Here is a 20,637-nt window from a genome sequence, read left to right as displayed (position 1 = left end):
GGATAATGATATGACTATTTAACATTTTACATATGTGACAGATGTTGGTATATTACTGACCTTTAGATTTTATTTTCATATGTGAATGGAACACTTTCATGTTTTGCGGACAATATACACAAACTATTTTGATTTCTGATCCCTGTCTTTCTTATATCTTTATATTATATCTTTCTTATGCTAATATTCAGCTGCTTAAATGTACTTAGCACGTGAGTCGGCGCATACCAGAAAACGCAATGGACCAACTTAATTTCTGAACAGAATGCTATATTTTAAAGCGATATGGAGGAGATTATGAGAAGAAATGGTTAGAGATTAGGAGGAAACTGCGGCTTTACAGAGCTCAATGGCTCTGGCCGAGCTGTGATATAAACTAAATGCTATTGGCTTTTTTTTAAATGGGGATGGGTAGTTCGATATGTCCCGCCCTGTCTTCCTGTTTCAGTGGAAATTTTACGTTAACACACTGAATAATGTGAGTTGAAAAGGCCCTGCTTGAAATTATGGATGAGCAGCATCTAATGCAAAATACCACTTACAAGTGACAGAAAAAACAGGCAACCTTAGCTGTCTGCGACCCACGATCTCATGAACCTTGAGGGAGTGATGTAATATTCATTGCACTCTGCAAGTTGATTTGCTAGGTGTTGCTTCCGCAGGAAAGCAAGAAGTTTAATAAGAATGTGAAGCTGTTGGACCAAATGGAAGCTGAGGAAAATGGCTGCCCTTGGGTGAGACATCCAGCCGGGAACATCATTTAAATCCATTAGCCAGATATCATCAGACTTACCCACTCACTTAGTAGCTACGTTATCACTGCAGCAGACATGAAGTGGAATGGGAAGCACAGAGTGAAATGGATGCCCAAGACGGCAGTATTTCACACTGAATTACCTGAACCAAGCCTGGGTAGATGGGCGGCTCACAAAGCCTCCTCAACACGCAGCAGTATCTCGTGTCCCAGGCTCAACTTTGAAGTACAAATAATTATATATGTGCTAGATACAGCTGGGTTTAGGAGAGTTCTGCTCAAAAAAAAAGAAGAAAGGGAAACAAACAGAAACCTCACAGTAAATCAGAGTTGATCAGGTGGTGAGACATACCGAATGATAAATGAGATTAATGAATAGTGGCTAAACTACCAAAAGAAATTGCATCTGCTAGTGTTTATGTGCAGGTACATTTCTTTCTCAACAGTCTTATTGATTAATACAAAAACTGAAGCCATTCAGCAGCACACATCTGCTGCCTCATGGGCATAGTAGCATATACGACCATGGAAAACACAATAATCGAAAAAAAAAACCCGGCCATATGAGGAATCATTTTCATTATGTTACAGTGATGGATCAGAGCAGTCATTATTGCCACTAATTCATGCTCTGCATAAGCCAATATAATTAAGTGTGTGAAAATGCAATCACATGGGATTCTTGTAAGTGCTAAGCACACATGCACAAGGCATGCTAATGTCTTCATACTCGCGAGAATCACACTAACACTCTGGTTCCTAGACAGCATTTCGTTTGATTTAACTTGATTAACTTCCTTGCCATATGTTTCCTATTATTTTTTCGCCATTAAGCTCCATCGCTCTCCTTCCAGTCATGAAACATGATATCATTCGGTTCTTTCAGAATGTGGGATGAATCCAAATGATCTGAGTTCTGTTTTCTGACTGATGAATTTCCCATCTCTCATACGCTGCGCGGACTAGACGTCAATCTGTAATTGGAAGCTCTCAAGCGTAACATACTCAGACTAATTAAAAGAACCAGAGCTAATTGCAAAACACACAATATTGCGCAGTCCCCAAACAGATTGTCCCTGATACAAGTCATTACAAGGGTCATACACATATACAAACACCCAGACTCCATGGATCCTTTGCTGCATATACCCAGGTGGCAAAACACCTGTTTTTTAGGAAATCAGACATGGGCTGCTGTAAAAGGTTGTCATATAAAAATGAAATCTATGATGTCTGAGGATCACAGCCTGGGTGGACAACCCGGTCAGCAAGCTGCTGGAAACTTGTAATTAGGGTCAAAACAATGCTACCTCAAATTCTGCTTTAACTCCCCGGAATCACCCAAACATGCTAAAAAGGTTTAATTATATTCATGAATCCTGAGCCATATCTCCCTGATACTTTATGACAAACTGAGCACACCTTTCAAAAGAGTGGAAGATAAGCTTTCATCTAATGCCTTGATTGTACATGTAATTAGAATGTAAGAGTTAACAATGCCTCTTATATTAATTCATTGGGTGATTCCAGGGAGTTAAAGCAGAATTTGAGGTAGCATTGTTTTGACCCTAATTACAAGTTTCCAGCAGCTTGTTGACCGGGTTGTCCACCCAGGTTGTGATCCTCAGACATCATAGATTTCATGTTTATATGACAACCTTTTACAGCAGCCCATGTCTGCTAAACCCCCTTTGCCCCCTGGGTAATATGCAGATATATGCATATGATTTTATTACTTATGTTGGGTGTTTGGGAACCACTGTTCTGGTCACTGTTTGCAGTCTCAAGAACAACTAGCTTTGTCATTGTTCCCAATTATATCTCTAAAAATAATTTACATGAAAGACTATGCAAAAACATCCATTCAGTGACTACGGTAGTTTAATCCAAAGGATCAAGGTTTGGCTGAATAGCATGAAAATGGATGGTAGATGCCATAACACTGTGAAATCTTTCTCCAATGACAGCCATTTAAAAGTAGGCACGTATTTTAATTATATTCAGCAAGGTTGCATTAAATTGATAAAAAGTGACAGAAAAGACCGTTGCAATGTAACAAAAAATTTCTTCTCAAAATATATTTATTGCCATTTTGTGCAAATACAACCACAGCTCTGTCCCCCCCCCCCAATCCCCCATTAAAAGATTTCTATCTCAAATGAATTCGGTTCTTTTGAACATTCATCCAAGAACTCTACAATTTTTTTTCACAGTTTTTTTGAGCCCTAACTCCAAGCTGCCCGTCTCAGGAGTGCTTCTTAGCCTGGTGTTTGGCCGGCTTAGGGGCGGAGATGGGTGGTGCCGCCCTCCTGTGACCTCCTCCTGCTCTGGGCCGGTGAAGGCTGCCTAAGGAAGGCTGCGGGAAGCAGACTAAGGATGACCGTCTGTGCAGAAGGGCCCCAGTCTCCTTCTGGGTGGTTTAAAACTGTTGGGCACAGTCCTCAACCACACCGCCGAAGAGCCCAGCCTGGGACATGGGGAATCTGAGAAAACGTGTTCTCAGACTCCCGCACATCAACCTGGCTGAGCCCTAATGGCGTCACCTGGCCCAGGGATCACGCAGTGACCTACATCGCCTGTAGAGCAAGGTCGGTATAGTGCGCAGCGGATCGACCAGCCCGGACATGGGAGGCATAGCGTCCCTACGCCAGTGAGGGCAGAGGACTCCCGCGGGTCGCGATAAGTGGTGTCCTGATGCACTTCCGGCGCCCAGGCACCGTGCCCAGGAATGCCTACAGCCACTCAAACCAATGCTTTCAGCTGCCCGGGAAAGCATGGCCGTCAGCTCTGGATCTGACTCGGCTAACGCTGGCACTCCCGAAGGAGGCAACGCAGTCGAATCCTCATTTCCAAAGGAATCAAGCCCGCCTTGTGATGCTGTGAGTGACATGACATCATCCGCCGGAGCGAAATGAAAATTAAATGAAAACACTGGGCCCCCGAGAGGAACCAGGCACACACGGAAGCTCCACGGTTTGTGATGTGGAGGGGGGCGTGGCCCGAGGAATGACTCGTCGGTTATTATGCCACACCGTAACCCTCGGATCACCCTGGCCACCAGCCAAAGTATCCCCTCTCCAGGAAGAAATAGATTGGGGTGTGGCAGAGGGGACTCTACCCACACGGAGATCATTGAGTCTCGATCTAAACATTGCGATGGTCATGTTCCCGCAATGAAAACATGACTCATCCACGAACGCTGCCAAGCGTGATTAAGCCCAACACGCCAAACAGCGCACGTGACCGTTAGGCAGATGGATCACGCACCTACATCCAGAAAACACACAGGCGAGCCGTCTCGAAAAAGACGTGCCACGTGCAGCTCTTTTAGAGAGAGGAAAAAGCTCAGCAGAGTACTGAAGGCGCGAAAACTCAGGGCGTGTAAACGAAAACTTCAGAAGCGTAAATGAAAACTCTGGAAGGCATTTGTAAGTTCAGATCAGTGAAAGAAAGATGTGAAAACAGTTAGCAAAACATGCAGTGTATTAAAAAGATTTTTTTTCTTCAGTTTCACAGATATTTTATTCAGTTTCAATTTATAGTTGCATTAGTTTCTTGAATAGTTATGTTCATTATTATTGGCACAAAGGTAATTCCATATGTGAATACCTTTTTTACTCGTTCTGCACTGCCTGTTCTCTGTAAATGTGGTTTGGCATGTTGCCTGTTAGAAGGTGGTACTTCATGCTTGAATTTCTTATTATGAAATTCAAATTGAATATCTTATTGAAATATAACTGAATATCTTATTATGGACTTATAAAGGTCAAGAGAAACATTTAATTACATTATCCTGACCCCCCCCCCCCCCACACACACACTAAAAAAATTGTCTTTTCTTTTACATATTTTAAATTTAGAATATTAATATAATGTTTTAATTATTTTGAATTAAAATTTGTAAATATTTTGAATTAAATTTTTTATCATTTAAAAATGCAACCACATACCAATTTGTCTTGTACGTTGAACACTTCCAAAGCACTGGGATGTTTCCAAATGCCATACAAGACACTTAAGATATCTCTTCGTCTCGTGAGGTGTGACCTTCCTTGATTCATCAGTTGTTTGGTGGAAAAAATGGACTCACATTCAGAGTGGGACTGTTTCTTCCCTGATTAATATGCTCATTCAAAGTCAAATGTAATTTGGGGATGTGTCTTTTTACATATGCAGATTTCTGCAGCACAGCCACACTGCAACACCGTATTCATAAGTTCATTAGGAATGTGTACGTAACAGTAGCACAGCTTGTACAATTTAACCCAAATTGATGGATTGTTCTCCGGGTATGCTAATAGTGGCCAGAGGCATTGTTATGGAACGCAACACCCGTGCTCACGGGGCTGGAGGGTGTGTTCCTTTTATCTCCCCTGAGAGGAAACAGACAGTCAATAGAGCATCCAGGATGAGCAACAGCACCCCCAGCAAAGAGAGAAAGACATTTTAATATATTACAGTGTGCATGTTTTATTACAGGAAATGAGCTCAGGCTGGCGATGAGGAGCACACAAGGCCATGTTTATTTTAAGAGCTGCGCAGAACAGAACATCAAAAAACTTTCCTATATTTCAGTGCAAATATCATTACTATAATAGCACACATCTTTTTCAAGCTACCCTTAAATCAGAATATGCATGTGTGGAGATATTTGCATAAATGTATACTCACGACTTTGCCTTTTTAGGCGTCGTGTCCTCCCCGTTTTAAGGGAACAGCCCAGCTCTCATTTACACAAATCCTCCAAAACTGACATTCAATCAATGACAGGGCTTATGGGACAAGGCCACAGGACAGTAAATTAGGTTTAAATCAAGCAGCCCAAAGTGCAATTCAGGCCAAGTCACAACTTCTCCGTCCTGCAGATGAAGGAATTTTAATCACCAGTAGGAACGTCAGTAAAAAATGTAACTGTCAGAGCAATATCCTGAGAAGATATGTTTGACTGGAACACAGCCATAATCTCAGCAATAAATATACAGGCAAAAAGTCACACGAGAACATGACTGTGATTGGTTGATTTCAGGATAATGGCGGTGTTGGAAACCGATCTGTAAATCTGCAATAAACAAGGGGGTCTATAAAACTGAAAGAATGCTGAAATAATCAAAGCGGACAGCCTAATTACAAAGCTAACAACTCAACCACTCAGAAGTAATCACTTTTGGTCACAATCTGAACTTGAAATTACCTGAAATGATCAATAATATCTAATGATTAATGAATAATTATTGGTAACACTTTAGAATAATGTTCCGTCATTAATGAATAACTACACAGGAACAACTGAGTAACACAATATTAACATTTTAACTGCTATTAACACTAGTAATGACCAACATATTAACAAATCTTTCAGAAGGAATTGCTCATTTGGAACAGTATTCGAAAGTGAAAAGCATAACTCTCTAGTAATGACTGAAGTTTGGGGGATTTTGTAAGGTTTTGGATGGTATTTCCTCCGGCCCGATTTTGTATAACCTGAGTCATTACTACTTACCATGAACTTCACTTTAGAATACTGATCCAAATAATTAGTAATTCATTTAAAAGGAAGTAGTAACACTTGAGTCATTACTACCAAAACCTTACAAAAACCTCAAATCTTACAATGACTTCAGACAATATTTGAGAGTTATCATGCTTTTCACTTTAGAATACTGATCCAAATAATTAGTAATTCCTTCTGAAGGATTTGGTAATACTTGTGTCATTACTAGTGGGTTACTATGATCTTTACTTTTGAATTAATTATACATTATGCAGTATTCACATTTATTATGAACCTAGTAGTTCTTAGTCATCTGGGAGGTTTAAAATAATATTATGGATTAGCTAATAGTGAACTACCTCATTGCTATTATTTACTAATTCATTAATCAGAGTTTCTTGATTAATAGTAGTTACTAGAATGTTAGTATTGCATTCCTCATTTGTTCCTGTGTAGTTTAAAGTATTTTACAGTAACAGTATTCTAAAGTGTTGCCTTATTATTTATGTTTATTACTGCATTATCATCAGTGCTGTGCATCATCCAGAACTAAATGTATAATGTCTTTTCAATTCAGTTTCTCAATTCCTAAATTTGAACTGAGAACAGGATGCAGAATTACAATTGAAATCTGAATGTAAGAAAGTAGAGTAAACATGATTTGATATTCAAATTAAGAAAAGCAAAGTTCGTCGGGACAAACTATGAATGTTTCTTAAAGTCCCCCATAGTCAATTTTATCCCTTAAAACTCATCTTTGATCATCAAAATTACATAGTTAAATGTTTTTTCCTTGAAAGAAAATTCTTCATGCCTTAAAATAGCGTGAATGTAACTACACCCTAGCCTTATTTAGTATCCGCGGTATATTTTATATGACCAGGTATTTAATAAATAGCATGTTAAGATAACTTCTAATATAAATATTGTAGTATTTGCTGCATGTGTGAAACATCTGTGAAAGTGTGTAAACACAGAACTGGGGTGGAAAAAAACGAAACTCAGAGAGGGAACATTGCCTACTGTATATATTTCAGAAGTTCCACACGTCACTGGTCAAGGCAGGCTTTAATTCATTTGCAGGCGACATTATATTTTTCATCTCTGAACATTCCAACATGCACACAACAAACTAATTACCAATATGCATTTACACATTAATTCTCTGTAATCTGGCTTCTGCCCTTGCCTTCTGTAATCATCCTTGCGTTATTTATACCCATACCTACACATGCACACTAATGCTGAGATGACAAGCACTCATCCTCGATAAAAAGGGGGATTTGTAAAGCATGGCAACACGCACGCAATCATTGGATGGATTTAAAGCATCGATCACACGTTATTTAATTTGTGTGAGTGGCGTATGAATCTTAAATGCCTTGCTTGGCCTTGAGCAGTTATGTAATCATAAACGAGCCATAACGGTTGCCAGGCACAAGGCTTCGGAATAAATTAAAAATGGGGGGAAAATGTATTTACAGGCTCTGTCATCATTAATGAAAAACAGAAAATGGCCTTCCCATCCCTTAACATAATGGAATGGTCTAAATCGCTTACTATGATTTATTTTGGCTCCCCACCCCCAACCTCAATCGATACGGGGGATAACGCAGATTTCTACGGTATCCTCTCCCTCTCTCCACAGAGATATTGGCCACATTTGAAATCTCCTTTCCATTCTTGTTCCTAAACCAGCTCTCTTACTATAGAGCGCCTGCCCCTCTCTAGCTTTATCGGGCAAAGAAACACCAGGGTTGGTAGCAGCTTTGCCAGCCAAGTGCCTGGAGACAGTAAAGAGGGTTGTCAGTGAGGCCGGGCTGGCCTCATGTGATAAGACGTAGTGTACAAATCCAGGGTGGCAATTTAATCCGAACCATCCTGCAGCACTTCATATCACTAACACCAACTACTGTAAGAAGTGCCGCTGTCTCTGTATTCTATCATAAACACAGACACACAGCAAGACCCCATTTGGAGAAAAATAAGACCCATCTGTTCTTAAAGGGCATTCAACTTTTGACATACTCAGAGGACTTGGGGCTGCAGGAATTCAATGTCAACAGTGATGATCCTTCTCCAATAAAGGGCTTTTACATCATTGTGAAACAATAACACTCACACAGTGGAAATTTGGAAAGTAAGGGATGTCAAACTGCAAAACAGAGACATGCTGTAAACTACACCAAAAAAATCACAATTTTTTTTTTACTGTATCAAAGACTAGCCTGGTAATACCAAACTCTGCTACTTCGCTTTGCTTCGTAGACAGAGTCTGGCATGGCATAATTGAAAAGCGTTTTCTTTCTCGCGGGGAGGCGCTTGTCTGAAGTTTAAAATCATTGGTTACCCGTAAGCCAATCACATAACGTTTGGTTATGATGTGTGTTATGCGCATGCTCAGCCGCATCGAACTTCCACTGTAAACACATGTATGATGCGAAAACAAAACCATCGAGCAAAATACCGGAGTGAAGACGGCTGTGAACGACTTTTGCAGATTATGTGAAGTAAATCTACGCATCCACGGTACAATCAGCGTCTACGTCACGGCTCTCAGCCCGCCCTCTGTTCGTTGATTGGCCGGCTGTTTTCAGGCCGGAGGAAAACGGAAAGCTCTGACGCTGTCTCAGACTGAGTACAGAAGCGAAATGAAATTGAGCGGAAGTACGAAGTCTGACGTAGTCAGGCTAATCAAAGACAGGCTTGACATCGCAGGAGTATCTGAGAAATAGCCAAGAACTCACAGCGCCTTAAAAACTGTCCATCTGAGGTGCGTAGAAAAGAAAATTGCGAGATAAAACCACTGCTTTAATGGCAAACATTTCAGTCACGTGACTTTTCTCAATGCCAAGTTGTGGTTTTATGTAACAATTTTATTTTTTTCAAGATTGCAGGAGTATCAAAATGTAGTAGTGGTGATTTTGATTTATTCATGTGACTCAAATCATTTGATTCTGTTCACTGATTCAGTCAGTAACATTTTCTATAGGTTTCATCTAAACTAAACTGTCTTCTTACCATATAACTTGAATTTTTAGCTTTCTACAGGTATTATACACTTCCTTGGCTTCAGAAGGAAGTGCACAATAATTATTACCTGTCCTAAAAGATGATTAAAAAAGAAAAACACACACACACATAAAAACGAAGATTAGTTTCCCACCAAAACACTGCTATATCAGAAACACTTTATACTTGTCCTTGTTGCCCTTTATGTGACTGGGGTTTCTGACAGCGCAATGAGAGAGTTTGTTACAAGCAGATTCTAACAGAACTCAATAGTGCACTGACCTGTGGGGTGAAGCTTCTGACAAAGCAAAGCAACCTAAGTGCATGTGTGTGTGTTTGTGCACGCATGAGGAGAAAGGAACTTCACTAGTGTCCTTGGCACATTAATGAGGTAGAAAGACAGAGGGTGAGAGGAGAGGTCACATCAGGGTCAACTCTGGATCAGCAACCCGATTAAGTGGTCCAGACACACTGCTTTAATGAAATCAACCAGAGAAAAGGCCAACGGCAACCAGAGGAGCTGCTTTAGAAATCACCGCACAGCCTTATATTTATTCAGAAACGGTTTAGTGAGATTGGCTTTGTATGAAGAAGCCTGATTCTTTCATTAAAATACCCTTGCCTTGGCTGATGGGCGTGTGTTTGTTCCTGCATAAGTTTTTCTTTCACTGTCCCTCATCATGAATTCACCGGGTTCGAGATTTCTTATCTAAACAGAGGCAGGCGGCTGACAGATGGATGCTGACAAGCATGTTTCGAATTTAAATCCAACACCTCTGGGGAAAGGGTGTAGTTTGCATTCAAGCCAAACTATGTCTGATGTCTTTAAGGTGTTGAACATCATCTCTGTGAGTGAAGTGCATGGGCAATCAATTGCATTTGGCTGGTGCAGGGAGGGAAAACAAGTTGTTTAAAGAAATAGAAGACAACGAAGAAGAAGATGACAAAGACAAAGAAGAAGAAGATGACAACAAAGAAGAAGAAAAGGATAATAACTTTCCCCAAGATGTCAAAGTTTGGGTGGTTAGCATGGTTTAAATACACATTTTGCTGGCTTTATCTTTATCTTTTAAATTTTTTGTAAGAATATATATGAAGTATGAGTATATATTTATAAATAAAATGGTAGTTTGTGTGAGTGTGTGTGTATATATACTGTACACACACACACACATTTAGCAACACAACTCAGCATATTAGATTGACTTCTGAAGGATCATATGACATTGAAGACTGAAGTAATGCTTTATTTTAAAATAATATACATAAAAACTTATTTTATAACTGGATTAATATTTTTCTAGATATTACTGGTTTTACTGTTCTACTGTCATAGAAATGCAGCCTTGGTGAGCATAAGAGACTTCTTCGTAAACATTAAAAAAATCTTACTGACCATAAACTTTTTAACAGTACTATTTATATGAATAAACTCTCAATATCAGCCAAGCAACTGTGGCCAGGATTGATATGATATATGTATAGCCTTCTACAGCCTTTATAAAAAAACAAAATAACAAACAAAACAAAAACAAAGGAGAAATCATTAAAAGTTGTGCCGGAACAGACATTAAAACATGCCTGACCTGTCAAACATGCTCTGATGGGTGTGTAGTGCATCTGACAAGGAAAGAGAAAGAGTGAGAGCGGGGAGCGTCAGTCTGTTCACCTGAGACTCCACCTCTCCATCGATCCAGCGACAGGCTGAGAGAAGAAAGGACAAACTCAAAACAAAAGACAAGATGGCTCAATCTAATCCCCACTGTGGCACTCCAAAGAAAAGAATAAATAAGTCGATGAAAGAGTATCTTGTTAGTTTTATGCTGGGAATCATCCCCGGCTCTCCGCGCCACTGACGGTATGGGGGATTATAGCGTGCCCCATTGAGCAGAGTCCCAACCCCAGGATTAGACGTCTTGCTGTGCCGCTTCAAGCACCTCGATAAGTGGCGTTCCCACTGCTAAATCAATACCAGCACAAAACAGCAAGCAACACGTCCAGACACGGCACTCAAGGCCCAATTACAGCCTCTTTAACCATGGAAACATGAGCAAGCGAACTGAACTTCTGGACCAAAAACAAAGTACTTTGGGATAAGAAAAAAAATTCAACACGTTCTTCACTAGCAAAGAGGGCCTCTTATAAATATATTTTGTTGAGTTTTGCCACGTCGTTCTAGTAGGGTGAGTAGAGCTTGTTACTTTAGGGATGGGGCAGGGCTGGGGATTCCGCATGAGAAATTCACTGGAAGCACATCTGCTCATTCCAGGAGTAACTGATCCTCTCATTTCACACACCGTTTGAGTGGAATATGAAAAAGAAAAATGTCCTCCACAGTCAAGCTGGATGAGAGAGACAGAAGATGTGCAAGAAAGAGAGAGAGAGAGAGAGAGAGAGAGAGAGAGAGAGTGTGTGAGTGAGTGAGTGAGTGAGTGAGTGTGTGTGTGTGTGTGTGTGTGTGTGTGTGTGTGTGTGTGTGTGTGTGTGTGTGAGTGTGTGAGTGTGTGTTTGTGAGAAAAGAGAGTGGGCACAATTTAACCTTCATTTAATGTTTGGGGTCTGAAGCTGATGAAAAAACTGTTGAAAGAATTAGACTGATTTCTGAAGGATCATGGGACACTGAATACTTGAGAAATGGCTGCTGTAAATTGCCATCACAGGTATAAATTACATTTGAAATATATTAAATTGTATTATGTATTATTTGTAAAATGTAATATATTTTTCACAATGTTACTGTTTTAACTGTATTTTTAATCAAATAAATGCAGCCTTGGTGAGCATAAGAGGCTTGTCTGTAATGAAACAGTCAGTTTCATTAGTTAGTATGGGCGATTTATTTCAGAAACCCTTATTGTTATTCTGGTTGAAACTCTCTTCACATCCTGATAGGAATCAATAACAGATGTGGTTGTAATTTAACCACTTAAATTAAAAATTAAAGGGATACTCCTGAAACGCCTGAAAATAGTCCCCAGCTCGGTAGACTATAGGGTCTACTATTTTCAGGCGCTGCGTCATATCATTACGCCTGCTGCACTCATGGTACGGCAGCAAAGTTTCTTGATTATTACGCAGGAATGAGAGTATAGTTCCTAGCCATATCAGCCTAGAAAATCACAACTTTTCATTTTCCATCGGTCTTAGTACACGATGTAACTACAGAAGAGTCAAGTTTTAAATAGGAAAAATATCGAAACTCTTTGGTCATTTTTTTGAGAGAGATGCTAATGGTCTTGTCCGATTCAATGATCTATGCTAAGCTATGCTAAAAGTGGTACCGCCAGACCCGGAGTTCGGCTGAATGGATTCGAAAATGGTAAAACTCAACTGTTTAACTCTGGGGGAGTTGTAAAATGAGCCTATTTCCAAAAAAAGTGGAGTATCCCTTTAAGAATAATTTTACATATATCTTCTGTGGAAGTCACAGGACCAAAAACATTTTCGTCCAATCATAGCATTTGGTCCGAATGTGTGCTTTGAGACATGAGGTAATTTAACACCGCCTCAAGGAGGCGTGGCTTTGGAGACGCTCTGAAAGCAGTGTGGGATCTAATGCTTTCAAAGCTAGCTTGCTATTGCTAGCCTCTATGACATTGCCTACCATACCTTTAATTCTTGAAGTAAATCTTCAATAACAGCTGCCTACTATAAGTCTGAAGAATACACAAAAAATTACTGAAATTTCAAAATGACTGATATTATTTTTACACATTCAGCATAGGGGTCTCTGGCACCCCATATGAAAAAGAAGAGAACATGAGGCTTAAAGCAAGACATAGAGTGTATCCATAAAATCTCAGATCTGTTACGGTATTTGTCTGCTTTGATTTGGCAATGTACAGTACACGTTCAAACAGTGCAGTGCTGCTTTGCTTGACAGAGACGTCTTGAGGACTTGTGATATTCCCTGAAGAAACTAACATAATTTCTTTTTTCTGCTTCTTCTTAATCATCTCCAGCTTGAGACGACTATCAACTTCACATCTTTATCTGTGCGACGCTCCAGTATAATTGCTCTCATATGAGTCATCAGAGGCTCTGGTAGTTTATCGTGCCACGTACTATAACGCAAGCATGTTCAAACGCAAAATGGATAATTCTACCATTTATCCTGTAGTCCTTTAATTAAGCAGAACAAAATACTGGTTTACCACCGCTTCAATTATCACCTACACAGTGACTGATTGCAAATTCTTACAAATTGACTAAATCATAAGAACTTTACATTTTAATTAAATTGTAATACAGTGGAGTAATTGTAACTTTCATTCCTGAAAAAATGTTTTTGCTGTCAACCCAAAACAAAGTTGCTTTGGATAAAAGCGTCTGCTAAACAATTAAATGTAAATGTTAAACACCTTTATTAAACTCAAACTCAAATACATGAACATTAGGGCTGCCTCCTAATAATTCACCAAGCTTAGCCCACCAAATATTAATTAGCCTGTGGGAACGTTAACACGTGGTAATCATGTTCATCATTCGTCAACCTCAAATATGGCTTATCATTTGAAACATGTAGTAGCCTAACATTAGCCACTAACATGGCTGCTCTCTTTAACGTTAACCTAGATAAATGTGTGCTGTTAGGCGCATATTCAAGTGTTTGTGCGGAAGCTAAATTACAGTAGTACCACACTTACTGCATGACATTTAACTTAACGTGTATTTCTCTCTATAGGTGCATCCACTTTATTTGTGCGCTTGAGCACTTCATTTATATTTCAAAGGCTCATTTATATGGTTTTGTTAGCAAAGTTACACATTCTTTCTCAGCCCTGAAACTCCAAACATTTACAGATGTATCAGCATACTGTATACATTTAAGTAATTACATTAATATCATAAACATGCAACTAGTCGACTAATGGCTTAAAGGGTTAGTTCACCCAAAAATGAAAATTCTGTCAGTAATTACTCACCCTCATGTTGTTCCAAGACCTTCGTTCATCTTCGGAACACAAATTAAGATATTTTTGATTAAATCTGAGAGCTGGATCACTCCTCCATAGGCTTCTAAGACATTATAACTTGCTGGCCCAGAAAATGTATTAAAGACATCATTAATATAGTCCAAGTGACTACAGTGGCTCAATCTTAAGTTTAAGTTAATCTTAACAAACACAAATAATGACTTTATTCCACTATTCATTTCCTTCTCTCTGGGCCTCTAGTCTTTTCACGTAGTGTTTAAGCGTATCGCGTCTGTGTTGCACGTCACCACGTAGGGTCACTATTGGGCGACGCTGGTCATGTGTGTGATACGTGGTGACGTGCAACACAGACGCTTCTTCGGCCCAGAGAGAAGGAAATGAAAAGTGGAATAAAGTCGTTATTTTTGTTTGTTTTTGCGCACAAAAAGTATTCTTGTCGCTTTATAAACTTAAGATTGAGCCACTGTAGTCACTTGGACTATATTAACGATGTCTTTAATACATTTTCTGGGCCAGCAAGTTATAGTGTCTTAGAAGCCTATGGAGGAGTGATCCAGCTCTCAGATTTAATCAAAAATATCTTAATTTGTGTTCCGAAGATGAACGAAGGTCTTACGGGGTTGGAACAACATGAGGGTGAGTAATTACTGACAGAATTTTCATTTTTGGGTGAACTAACCCTTTAAATAAACGACTAGTAGTCAACAAGAATATTTTTTTTCCCTAATACTCTGTTCAAAAACCTAGTGAGCTGCCAAGTCATTTTATAGTCCCTATGAAATAGCAGTTTCCTGTCCTGTGTTGGCATATTTCAAACAGATTAATAAACTCTAGAAATCATCAATATTTATATAGACTATTTTACTCCATATTACCCAAATAGATTTTTATACCCAACATTGCAATTATTTTTTTACGCAGTTTCTGCCTATGTAGAGCATTTCAAATCAGTCACACATTAGGTTACATTTTAGTTAGAAAGCTGTCTTTGTAGCTATATTGGTAGTAGTTAGACAACAAGGTAGCACACTTGATTTTGGAACAGAGCTCCTGTTTTCACAACTTTGTAGAGGAAATATGATTTAAGCCAGACATTATTATGCAGAAATTATAAAATCAACTTTTGTCAGAGTGTGTAAAGACTAATTAGTGATATAGTGGAGAGTTGAAGAAATCAAGGAAGTATAACTCATTACCATACCAATCTACCCCCTGTGGACCGGAGCTAGCACATGTTCCTGTACCTCCCTCACTATCATCTCCTGACCTCTAAAGAAAAAGAATAGATGAGAAACGGTTATCGGGAAAACATCCCCACCTCCTGTACTCTGGAAACCTCCTTTACAAAGTTTTATGGACAGGTTTGAAAGCAGAGCGTAACTTTACCCATAAGCTCTTAAGGTGAAATGCGGGTTTTGTAGGGATATTCAGACTTTTTTTCCTTCCGAGAAGTGAGTTTTATTTCAATTTTGGTGGGTGTTTGTTCAGATTTCAAGTGGTCAAAAGGATTTCAGTGAGTGCTTTTGAAGCAGTTGTAAACTACAGCTCCCTTGTGCACGAATCATAAAACTTTAAAAGCCCCTGTAAACCCAAAATGTAATTTTTTCAGTTGCCGGGGACAAAAATTACAATTAGGTAAAGCATGTCAGAGTAACAAGAATATCTTCTCGAAACACCCACACATTAGGTGGGATAGGAATTTCAATGAGCGAGCATAATCAAATAACTGTACGTTATTGGAATATGATTTATATAAAATTCTACAGGCGAGGAAAGAAAATTCTGTTAATGTTCATCATTTCTCTCTTTAGGCTGAAAATGAGTGCATGAAAGCTCAGAGCTCTGTCGATACCGCTTACCACCCCACACTGTGTGGCCATTATATGAACTGACACATTTGAAAGTAATGGATTTGCAGGCTTAAATCAGACTTAAATAACACAGATATTTTATATCCCTGTCTCATTCAGGCAGCAAAACAAAGTTTATTTTTTAATCAAGGGTTGGAATGGGGCGTGTTTGTGGGATTAATTTGCATATGTAAATGTCACCAAAGAGAGGTAATGGAAGAGTTGAGGGACCTAAAAGAGCTGAGATCACAGCTGTCAGTCAATGACTTTCTAATCTCTCTGAGTGAAAAAAAAGCAACAAAAAAAACGGTCAAAATTTCTGGACCAAGAATATAAACATAAACCGCAGAGTTTGCATTACAGAAAATAGATACAACCACCACGCACGTGAAAGGATCTAGGTTTAATATCAGTCCTGGTGGGAGATTAAATATAAAACTATTCGATTATGTTTTAATTTATTTTTGCATCTCTATTTTGTACCTCAATTTAAGTGACAGCAGTAAACCATTTATTCACCCTCATGTCGTTCCAAACCCACAAGAATTATTTTCATTTGAACTGAGGGGTTTAATCCAAGTCTTCAGTCTTCAGAAGTGACGTGATCGCTTTATATGACAAACAGATTTAATTTAGGATTCATCAGGGTTTGGAACAATTTGAGAGTAACTGATGACAGAATTGTCATTCATTGGTAAACTATCCCTTTAAGCAGATAAACAAACACTAAATACAACTATTAAAACACACTTATTTATATAACGAAGGCAAAGGTGTATTATGTACAGCAGCAAACTAAATATTTCACAATAAACAAATAAGTGACTAAAATGAATTAGACTTCTGGTCAAAAAAACAAGTCCCTACAAAGCTAAAGTAGCTTGCTAGGGAAAAAGTTGAACTTTGAAATTATTTCAAGTACTGTAGTGCTTCTAAGAAATGTAGTAGCGCTTCTGTAGAAATGCACAAAACATGCTGCAAGTACCAGAGGGCCTGTATATGAAAAGAGCAGAAGAGTTTAGAAGAAGAGTCATTAGGCAGAGATGCTTATATTTGATAACTAAATGCCAAAGGGCTGTATGGTGCAGGTCACAGTATATGCGTATGCGTTTGAATCTTTCTTGGCCAAAACTTTACAAAGAGAGCAAAATTGTGAGCAAGTGAGAAAAGAAAAAAAACTTTTTTCGTTTGCAGTGTTTTTGCCTGAAGCATTGATCTTAAACTTTGAACTTCTGGGTCATTCAAGTAACCAGCAGCCTTCTGATGATGACGTCTTTGATACCAATAGAACAGACAGATTGAAGGGTTACTGACCTTTTTCCGAAGTTAGCTTCCTTCCTACGGCAGTGCAGAGTGACCACTCTGTGTCCCTCACTCCTGACGTCTTGACTAACTGTCCACTGAACCGGGTTACTGGCCCTCGCCCCCAGAAACGCCACACCATCCTTCAACTTGACTCTGTTAGAAACATCAAAAGGATCATACAGTATATGTAATGTGTTTTTTTTATTAAAGAAAAAGTAATTTATGTTCCTTTGTGCGAAATACTTAATACATTTACTTGGTCTATAACTTTTATAACATTTACTTAAATATATATAACACATATATACCTTTATAACATATTACATTTTCCATGACACACCTTTTGGAAAATGGATGATTAACAAAAAGTGTTTCCTGTTCTTGAACAGATTGCAGTTGTTTTGCCTTATGCATTATACAGACAAAGGGAGAGACTAACCAAAAGCTCATGTAATACACTGTAGGCTACAGATGTGCTTGTATAACCTCAAAATCGGTTTGAGTCATTGCGTTCTGATTTCTACAAAAGATCTCTGTTTGGAATATTTTTAAGTCTATTATATATGGAATATGATACATGCACCCCAAAAATTAATTCTGTCATTATTTACTCAATCTCATGGAACACAAAAGGTGAAAATGTCAATAATTTGCTCATTTACTATAATTCACTCTTTTGCCTGCAATTACAATGGGGACTGGAGATTTCAAAATTCAAAAAGGACATACACAAGCATTATATATAATTGCAGTCCATTCGAATTGTGAACTATATTCAAAATCTTCTGAAGTCATTTGATAGATTTGCTTGACTACAGATCGAAATTTAAGACGATATTCACTGATAATCTTCACCTTCAGGGAACTGTTAACCACTGCTAATGGGACTGTGTCATTGAGTTTCTCAAGAAATTGATCAATCTAAATCACGAACGAATCCTTGTGAACCAGATCAGCCAAATTACTGAAAAGATCCAAATTAAAAGAACATTTTATTTATGACACATAATTACATTCTTATTCATAGAAAGAATCTTGTAAACACTTTGTTCTTCTCCTGATACAAATACAGCTCAGCACTTAGATATCACCGCCTTATGCCACGTCAAATTCAAACTTGAAATGTTTTTTTGTTGTTGTTATTGATCCATTAGCTTGGCGAAATTACAGGTACATCTTTAAATTGTTATTGTCTTTAGTTGTTATTTTGGAATACATGTAAAACTGCTTAAAAACACTAACTTGTTGAGATTTATAATTGGTAAATAGAACATCAATTACATAGTTAAGATAAAAATACAAAATAGAATTTTATGTTATGCTTAACCAAGAAAATGTGACAAAATTAAGTGTAACTGGGGCATTAATTTACATTTGCTACATACAGAATATACTTTGAAGCTTAACAACCCCTGTCATCATTAACATTATATTGAAGAGAGTGGCCAGGATAGTCTTTAAAATATCTTCTTTTTTTAACTATCCCTTGCCATCCCCTACTTGGTGAAACCCTACTGTTTGCAGTGGTAATGGTATTGGCACAATGTATCCTTGTGCATGTCCCACTTGTTCTAAACATCCAACACCTGCATTCAGCCAATCAAAGACAGGATGCTGAAGACGGGCTGCAGTGCAATTCAAATGCAGAAAATAATGGAATTGATGGTATCGCTAAGACCCAGACCAAATGCAATTAGAAACAGTCCTGACGATTGCTTTTTTCTCCTTCCATATCTTTTTGTTTAGCTTTCTTTTCTATCCTTCTTTCTTCCAGTATTTGTGTCTAAAATAAAATACCTAACTGGCTCATAAAGCCAAGTGTTGTAATATACCAACCAGTATTCAGGAATGTGCAATAAAAGGTTACTGGTGGTAACAAATTCAATTGGAATGCAATTGGAGATTAGTTTGAATAAACAACACACACACACACACACACACACACAAAAAAAACTACCGGTATTTACCTTTGTAAAAAAAACAACATCTTTCCTTTTAAAATACCTCTTAAAGCACACTTTAAATTAAAGCACATCTAAAAAAAATACTTAAATATGGAATGTCTTTATATTTAAAGGTCCCATTCTTCGTGATCCCATGTTTCAAAATTTAGTTAGTGTGTAATGTTGTTGTTAGAGTATAAATAATATCTGTAAAATGATAAAGCTCAAAGTTCAATGCCAAGCGAGATATTTTATTTAACAGAAGTCGCCTACATCGAACGGCCCGTTTGGACTACATCCCTCTACTTCCTTCTTTAATGACGTCACTAGAACCGTTTTTTGACTAACCTCCGCCCACAGGAATGCTCCCTCAACTCTACCGAAATTCGTTTATGTACTTGCGCACTTCTTATAACTTAGGCTACTGTGTTTACTCAGCTCTTACGGTGATTTTCTGAAGTAAAACTGACGCTTCATCTTTTGTGTGATGTACAATAAACTTTATTAAACTCATCAGTATATGTTTGATCATCATTCGGACCTGGTCCGAAACAGCAGACTTGTAGGCTATTAATAAATAATGGATACATACAAGCAGATGACAAATACGTTATAATAACCGTAATTAAACTACTAAACTATACCTGTTCCATCTTTATACAGCACTCTGACTCTGTAGGCATTATTGTCCGACTCGAAATGAACACCGTTACTGAGAGTTTCTGATATTATCATCATTCCGTGAGATGAAATTGTCCTGAGAGACTGAGCGCGAGCTCATGAAGCTCCGCCCCCTGGGTCGTCCAGCAGCTGCTTATTTGCATTTAAAGGGCACACACTAAAACAGCGCGTTTTTCTGAGCCCCAAAAAATGACAATTTAAACATGCTGTAAAAAATGATCTGTTGGGTATTTTGAGCTGAAACTTCACATACACACTCTGGGGACATCAGAGACTTATTTTACATCTTGTGAAAAGGGGCATAATACGGGACCTTTAAAGGTCACTCTGTGCCTCAACTGACAGTGACTAAATGTACCACTTCTGAAACATTTAGTGTGTATATCTGTTTGTAGTGTTGAATATTGAAAACTGTCACTTTACATAGTAGTGTAAAAGACTGAGGCACGTGCACCTTCTATATTCTCAGTTTTTTTTCATGTATTTCCTGCTGCTAACATATAATTCGTAACGGATCATTTGTAAATGCTCTTGTGTATCATTCAGATTGCTTATACTGTGAAGCGGTTTTATCACAGGTTTATTCTGAACATCATGTGTTTGGCGTTTGGGTCCTATCTTGCTTAAATACAGAAACACACATTATGTTTTATAAAAGCAATAT

At 38.4% G+C, this 20,637-nt stretch overlaps 1 protein-coding gene across 1 annotated transcript in view; it reads right to left on the bottom strand.

The window, feature by feature from the left end:
* Nucleotides 1-20,637, bottom strand: part of LOC311096899 (transmembrane protein 132C) — a 150,355-nt gene that overhangs the window by 44,535 nt on the left and 85,183 nt on the right. The window contains exon 3 of the mRNA XM_084136313.1: nt 17,359-17,502. Within this exon, the coding sequence (XP_083992439.1) occupies nt 17,359-17,502 (144 nt within the window). The remainder of the gene's footprint in view (nt 1-17,358; nt 17,503-20,637) is intronic.

The sequence above is a fragment of the Abramis brama genome (genome assembly GCF_963993115.1).
Source record: "Abramis brama genome assembly, chromosome: 15".
In the NCBI taxonomy this organism is placed as follows: Eukaryota; Metazoa; Chordata; class Actinopteri; order Cypriniformes; family Leuciscidae; genus Abramis; species Abramis brama.
The sequence above is the reverse complement of the archived record's forward strand: the minus strand, read 5'-3'. Positions and strand labels throughout refer to the sequence as shown.